The following is an 8,220-nucleotide window of genomic DNA, read 5'->3' on the forward strand; positions in this document are numbered from 1 at the left end:
TGTCGGTTGGTCTGTTCTGATTGGCTGCCTGTCCCAAAACCGAAAGTTCTAACTGCAGGTGGGAGGGGCTTCTGTGCCTCAGATGACCATCTTTGGAATATATGGTCTCGCTGAGCGATTATCTGAACATCTACTAACCGAGGCTTACAGGAATTACTTGTACATACTTTTGCCTCATTATCTGAAAAGTAGGTTTTGAGCATGCACCAATGTATCAGCAAAAAATAAGGAAAAACACAATAAACTGACTTTGAAGGTTAAAAACACTTATTTTTTTTAAGTTTTAAGCAAGTGGTAATAAGACAGGAGCTAATACTGAATTTGTTGAGGACTAGATACAGATGTGGTTTAACACATGGTGGTGCTTTAGTGAGCCACAGTTTAAAGGTGTGAATCGTGCAATTACTTTGATTATAATCACAACCATCAGGCTACACAAACTGTTGTCAGACCAGTTTATTGATGTTTTGAAGTGCACATGAGCTAAGAAAACTGTTTGATGACAAGAAAATTAACATCTTTGTCAAACTTCAACCATATAGAAGAAAAGCATGATTCAAAAAGTTTGGAAAAATAAGAAAGCAACTGTTTTTAAAATTAAATCAATGTAATGGAAGTGTCCAGTCCAATTAATACAAAATCAGCTACTAATTTACTAAAATTAGTAAATTAGTTACTCTTTGCAAAGAAAGAAGAAGTCATTAAATACCTGCAAAGGCCTGACAGAGGCCTGTGATGTAGAACAGGCTTCCTCTGGACATGGTGAACAGCTGACCCAGAAAAACCAGGAAGGAGATCGAGGAGAAGACCACAGAGAAGACCATGAGGGCCTGGATAGACTGCAGCCAGTCTGGAAGAACAAGTTAAAGGAAGAGCATGGCTCACTATGGAGCTTTGAACTGTTATGCAATAGCCAGTGATGCAGAAATGAAATTATAGATATGAAGTATGAAGTTAGAAATACTTTCTTACCACTTTGATTGATAGCAGAACACAACCAGGCTTCTGTGGCATTGTCATACATGCAGTAATGCCAGAGGTTGGAGACTTCTGATTCTGTCCAAACCCACCAGGTCTAAAGAAAGAAAGAAATTCAAAGTATGCTCACTCACACATTAAGACAAATATGCAGAAAGGCACATGGCACAAATCTACAGCTGGTATGTTGAGAAGCACCATTCTTTTGCTCAGTGCTCTTCATGTGAAATACAGAGTAACAGCGACATCTGTTGATAGAAGAGGGTAAATTATTTAACACAATTTCCCACGTCTCACCTTCTCAAGGGTGGCAATGACAAGCATGGCCAAGGAGAGCAAATGCAGCACCACTAAGGAGATGAGTAGGAAGACCATGGCTATTCTGAGATTCGAGGACGAGCCTAGAATCGGGTGAAGTATGTGAGAAAGTAAAATGATTAATTATTAAAAAGATTTTATAATTAGTCAGTGAACACTCCTCTTTGTTTTCTTCTTTTATGCTATTTAAAGTGGCCCGCAGATTTCCGTGGCCTGACACACTGGACTCTTTGTCTGCTTCTGGGCAGTTTCATTGACAATCTCTGCTCATTTATCAAGGCACAGGCACGCCACACAGAAGGAAGTGGATGCAGGGGAGTTGCTCCATCTCTTTAGACTCTATCCAGTCTCTGAGGGGCACATGAAAACATCTGCACTCTGTAACATCTGTAAACAAACATGTAGTATGAAACCCTTATGCTCATGATCGAACACTGTGGCTTCTACTTTTTAAAATCTGGATATAAACCTCCAGTGTTTAAATGCACAAAGCATGAAAATCATATTAACGAATAAAAAGTTTTTAACGCTTTGTCAAATGATTTTTTTGTAAACAGGCCTCTGAGTCAAAACAAAACAAAACAAGTAAAACTATTTAAATCTTTTGATAAGTCAGCAAATTTACTAAAACCTAAATCAAATGTTTCCTCTGTGTGACTAATAACTGTCACTGCAGTAACAGAAGAGAGGAAAATAAACACTTTCCTGAACGTTTGGGAAGCTCAAAGGGGAAATTACATAGCTAAGTAACAGTCTTCAGTTTCAGTAACACATCTGGATAAAATTATTAAATGATTTTTTTTTTATAAAGCCTGCACACTACATTAGAAATTCTCCTTTTAAGTGATGTTTTTTTGTCTACTTTTTCAAATTAGAAATGGATAAAATGAAATTTTGAATTTGATGTGTCACCTTATGAGTCTGTAAATCACACGTCTGTTTACATTGGCACACTTCACTGTGTCGTTACCCTGCCAGGAGTTTGCATTGGTCTGGCATTACAGGGAAATGTTGCTCTTAAATCTCAGATGATCCAGAAAGACAGCGCTAAGTTATACTGTACAAAACTCCAGCATATCTCAAGATTAACACAGAAAGTGTAACTTCATAAAAGCTCAGAGAAGTATTTTGTTAGTCTCTTTATAATCCTCCCTAACAAGTGTGAGTAAACTTCTTACCCGTTTCAAAGCGTTGGAGTCGAGAGCTCGAGAGAGATCCTCAGATACTTTTCCCTAGTGACTCCTATCCACTATCTCTGCTTTTTCGTTCCTTGCAGAGGTTTTTGCTTGAACACTTGGAGAGAAGGGCACCGAGGAGGAATGCAGAGTTAGACATAGGAGGAGTTCTCTACAGCCATTTCCTCCAAACTTTCCCTGCCCTCCCCCCAAATCTGTGGCCGGGACCAGCCCGATACCAAAAAAATAACATTCCTGTGGACCTGCGTGAACACAGAACATAGTCTTTGCAGTTTCCTGCACACATCCCATCTGTACCGAAAATATGGGTCATAATAATAACAACACTGTGCTCATTAGGGGGTGTGTTGAAAAATGAAAAGGATCCCACAGCATTTGTCATGATACTGCTAGATGTGTGGGCAGCACATGATTAAATTGCTACAGACAGATTTATGTGCCAATGCTGCATTCCTGCTCATGCTGTTCATTGAGCCTTGCAGCTTGGTATGAACACCACTACATCACTTCCTACGTGAGGCGACGGAAGGACAGGAAATAAGGGCTGATTCCTGCCCACTTTTGATTGTAAATGTAGAAGAAATCTCAGACCACCCAGAATAAAACGCACACCGTTTCATCCTAAATTGAATCCCAAGAGACGATAATGACTTGTCTTTAAACTCAACTTCATCAAGTGACGTCATTCACGGTAAAGGTTTACTTAATCGTCCTGCCAGGTAGTAGACTTTGTCTCACTAATGAGAGACTGTCTTCTGTGTACCTGAAGTAGTGTCAAGATTAAAAAATATCAAATACAGAAAATAGGAAGAGGCTGGATTATTTTTACTGTTGTATTCATGTTTAGGAAGCACTTTGGTTCATTGAATTGCTGCTTATTATGCGGTTTCATTACAGCGCCACCTTAATACACATGAACTTATTAAAGACATCATAGCCCGTGAAAGTAAAATTGTAGTTTTAAAAGTACAGTACTGGGCTTGAGATTGCATTTTGCTAGGAAAATGGGATATAGGTGCCAGCATTTATTGGAATATGTGCACACATACAGCATATAAAACAAAAACAGAGTTTATATAATTCTAACAAGTTTCGTAGACAATGTTTGTTATGACCACCTTTATGCTCTCACGCAGCAGGCTTGGTTGTGGTTCCGAGGATCTCTAGAAGTAGAATTTGAGGCAGAGCCTTCAGCTCTCAGACCCCTCTACTATGGAGCCAAATCCCAGTTTGCATCCTGGAGACAGAAACCCTTACTAAATTTAAGGTTAGCCTAAGCCCTAAGACAGCTGGGATAGGCTCCAGTGACCCCCCGCGACCCTGAAAAGGAAAAAGGAGAAGTGGATGGATGGATGACTTAGTTATGGTGCTATAGGCTCAGATTTCATGGAAGGTACTGAGCACTTCTTATCCATTCACCTCTTTTCACTCCTCAGGTGTTTATATCCCACTGCAGCATGTCCTTAAATCCTTGTGTTCTCTTTCCTTCCTCTCTTTTCTATTCTTCTCTTTCCCCTTCACCCCCAATCGGTCACAGCAGATGGCTGCCCCTCCCTGAGCTTGGTGCTGCCAGAGGCTTCTTCCTATTTAAAGGGGTTTTTCCTTCACACTGTTGCTGAGTTTTTGCTCATAGAGGATCATTTGATTTTCCTCCAAATACTGTAAGGTCTTTAACATACAGCGTAAATTGCTTTGAGGCAACTTTAGGTGTAATTTGGCACTACCTAACTAAACCTGCACTGAACTGAGTTCACTGAGGCAACTTTTCTTGTCATTTGTTTTAAGTCATCGTCAGGAATAGTTCTCCACACATTTTATAGGACATTTACCTTTTTTTCCATATCCAGATGATCCTGCACTGCTTCAGTGAGCTGAGGTCCAGGCACTGGGGAGGTTAACCCTTGATTGTGGTTTTCCCCTCTATCCAGGTAGGGTTTTACTGAATTGACAGGTCGTTTGGGATCATTGTCATGCTCAAAAACCAAACTGATATTTTTATCAAGATCTCCAGCACCAGTGGTGGAAATACAGACCCAAACCATGACAAAGCCTACACTGTGTTTCACGGATGGCTGTTGACGCTCACTGTTGCACCTCTCTCCTCAACTCTGTTGATACTTACAATGATTGGAACCAAAGATTTAAACTTCCAAAAGACCTGCTGCCACCGTTTTTCCAGTGCAGTTGTGTATAATATGGTACCTCATCATTTTCTCCATTTCCCTTCCATAACAATGGCTTCTTGACAGCCAACCTTCACTGCGATCGTTTCTGGTGAAGGTTTAGCGAAAATCAACTAAAAAGGCCACAAATCAAGTTTGTTTTTTGTTTTTTAAAGGAAAGACAGCACACCATGCTGAAATATTCCACTTTGACTAATAGCACTTTGTTTGCAACAATAAAGTCATTCCCAAAAACAAATCTCTCTTCCACAACAAATAACAGTCACTACAGTAACATGAGGAAAATAAACATTAATCCTTTCGCAATCTGAAGCATCCAGGAAGCTCAAATGGGAAGTGACATCATAAAGTAATACTCTTCAGTTTCAGTTCACTAATACAGCAGGAAAACATGAGTAAACTGATCATTATTATGAAACCGATTTATATTTAAAAAAAAAAAAGAAAAAAGCGGACGCTACATGTAACTTTATAGCTCTGTACATTAATGCAGCACTGCACATTTTAATTGTCAGGAATTTTTATTGGTTGTATTGGAAATCTTCCCTCCAAAATTTTGAAATAAAAAAAATAAAAAATAAAAACTGGGAAATTGATGTTGTACTTCTTTGTCAGACTATTCTGAAAGAAAACACTAAAATTTAAAATCAAAGTCTTCTAGGGCATGGGGGTTATTAGTTCTTTATTTATCCAGGTAAAAATCTCATTGAGATTAATCATCTCATTTCCAAGAGAGACATCGTGGCAGCAAGAGTTAAACACATGTACCACATAACTACAAAACTACTTAAAAACCCAAATACAATATTCTGTACAAACATGTAAAAATATACAATGATTTAGAGGAATATTTAAAAACCAACCACACCAACTAAGAATTATTCTCCACTTTAAGATTGATTTCCTTGGAACTTTAAGTCTATGTTAGATGCAAAGGACAGAAAAAAAAGTGCCTTTATGAAAGTGTGTGAAAGGGTGGATGAGATAAAGTATAAAGTGCTTTGAATGCCCAAGTGCAGTAGAAAAGCAAACATTTATTTTCATAGATGTTCTGTATTTTGTTAGTATTTGAGCACATCTTCAAAGACCAATGCTGTAACATTTAACCAGGGCTGTGCAGGGGCAGGTGCTCAAAATTAAAAAGGAGCGCATAGAACCAGGCTGAATAACAACAACCCACATTCATCAAGAATCTAAAATAATATAGAATTGCATCATACTATCACTCATCAGGTGGGGACAATGCAAAGCAAACAAAGCCTATATTTTACCTGATGGGGTACAATGTTACTGCTTCTGATCGTGCTGGAGGGCAGGGCTGTGTTGATCTGAGACTGTAGACATCAAGTCCAGAGGAGAAATGCTAGCTGATTAAAGTAGTGTTATGAAATAATACAACGCAAAGATTGGTGACGGCTCTTGGAACCATAGGGCAACAGATTTAAAAACTGGGAAATAAACTGAAACTGTAGAGATCCGTAGAGATACAAGTTTGCTGCAGAGAAAAAAAACAAACAAACCCCAAAACAACAAAACACACAAAAGGGCATTGTCATATTTGAAATATAAAACTAATGCAATCTGTTTCTTAATGCATCCTTGAAAATACAGTGCGTTTTTGACTACCATTATAAAAACGCATAATTATGTGGATATACAATCGCTTTAGTAAAATATAAATTAACTATTGCTCATGACCACTAAACCGGAGCAGAATAAAATATTAAATCGTATCCTTGTAATTGACAGAGTTTATTAAACTGAATTAGTTTAATTTCACAATTTCAAAATACTAAAGGAAAATAATGAAAATTATCGGTGTTCTCCAATAAACTACTCATGTTGGTAAAGTTCTCTCCCGATGCCTTCAGGGTCACACGGACAAATTACAATCAGTTGTTACAGGGATTAATTACCAACCACCGCCTCTTAGTGTGGCGGCGTGAAGGAGGAAACCCGGTAAAGGTAACTAAATGGTACCGATAACGCCACCTGCATGGTGTTTGTGAACGCAGCATGAACATTCACCCCTCCCTTAGCTCTTTAATCGGAGGCTGGTTATAAGGAGCAGCTGTGGCCTACTCCTCACACCCCAGAAGAGATTACATTAGCCAGTCCAAAGTTTTAAAAGGCTACAAAAAGGCACGCAGGCTCCTTATTAACAAGGAAAAGGCGTGGTAAACAGTGTCATAAAACAAGATGTATTAAACAAAAATAACTGCAAATATAGAGCTGCAGAAAAGAAAACTGCAAATTAAGAAGCAAGACGTACAATACCAAACCTTTAATTAACACACTTTATTAACAAACATTACTTAAAACAGCAAGGTTCGCTGCCACTATGTTGCCCTAGTTAAAATAGCAGCTCAATAAAATAGTTAATCAAATATGGTGGAGACAGGCTAATTGGGGAGGCAACCTAATGGCACACACAGCAAGATTAAAACATAATAAAAAGTTAATACTAAAACACCAAAAAACACAAATAATCAATCGATGCCAGTCAACACGACAGCAACAACAAAAAAGCAGTAGCAGTTGGCCGGGGTACACCCTACTATAATTGCAGAGAACCTATGAGGATCCTGCTCACCACCCTTCAACAGTAACACAGCTTAAACAGTTGCTAGGGGAAATGAATCCGAGCTGCAATGCTTAAAGACAACCTGTGATTATCGCCACCTACAACAGGAAAGAGAGAGTGCCAAGTATCAGGAGGAGTCAGGAGTAGGCCACAGCTGCTCCTTATAACCAGCCTCCGATTATGCTGCGTTCACAAACACCATGCATGAACAAAACATCTCCTACAAAACATTACCCACGACATTAGGGTAGCTTGAGAAGGTGATATCGGCCTGCGCATCCAATTAGCATTCGCCCACGTTATGTTTTACCCGTGTAAAAGACAACGAAAATTTTTAGCGTCAGATTTTTAAATCCCAGAGTTTGTCCGAGGGCCCTCCTCCGTCGTCGCAGAACTGTACCGTTAGAACGACGGGAAGAAAACAACGCGCTCACGGTATTCGGATTTTCAAAGGCAGTTTGAGACAATTGCGGCCAAAAAAAGAAAGAAAGAGACCGCAAAGACTGAGACCGCAGTTAAATGAGCCGCGGTCAAGCCATCCGCCTCTTATCCGCCACATAAAGTTTCTTGCGCTTCTACACTTGCCTTTACGGCAGCGCCTGTTTTCCTTCACACATACGCGCGCACACATATTGCATTGGGATAGCCTGGTTCCCCTTAATGTACCTCTGGGCCAAGTTTAATCACTATCAATTGCAATATTCCACAAAAATTAAAGGACAGTTATGCTCATGCTCATGTTCAATACAGTTAATGCAAAACAATCACATCACATTCACAAATTCATTAAAAATCATTCTTGATAGTTGACATCATACTTTAAACGCATTCCTCCTCTGAGCTACCTATTGTGTCTCTGGACCAAGTTTCATCTGAAACTGCTTTTATACTCCCAAGAAATAAAAGGACAAGTCTGCTCAAATGTAAAAACTTTAAAGGAATGTGATAACGTAATGTTAAA

General features: G+C 39.1%; 1 protein-coding gene across 1 annotated transcript in view; it reads right to left on the reverse strand.

Moving 5' to 3' along the window:
* The window catches only part of emp3a (epithelial membrane protein 3a (MAM blood group)), a 5,007-nt gene extending 2,305 nt beyond the window's left edge, over nt 1-2,702 (reverse strand). The window contains exons 1-4 of the mRNA XM_005724611.1: nt 2,475-2,702; nt 1,276-1,379; nt 973-1,075; nt 710-850 (exon numbers count right to left, since the gene is read on the reverse strand). Of these exons, the coding sequence (XP_005724668.1) occupies nt 710-850; nt 973-1,075; nt 1,276-1,353 (322 nt within the window). The 5' untranslated portion in view covers nt 1,354-1,379; nt 2,475-2,702. The remainder of the gene's footprint in view (nt 1-709; nt 851-972; nt 1,076-1,275; nt 1,380-2,474) is intronic.
* Nucleotides 2,703-8,220: the final 5,518 nt, after the last annotated feature.

The sequence above is a fragment of the Pundamilia nyererei genome, unplaced genomic scaffold (genome assembly GCF_000239375.1).
Source record: "Pundamilia nyererei isolate P.nyererei 1_Seehausen unplaced genomic scaffold, PunNye1.0 scaffold00012, whole genome shotgun sequence".
NCBI lineage: Eukaryota > Metazoa > Chordata > Actinopteri > Cichliformes > Cichlidae > Pundamilia > Pundamilia nyererei.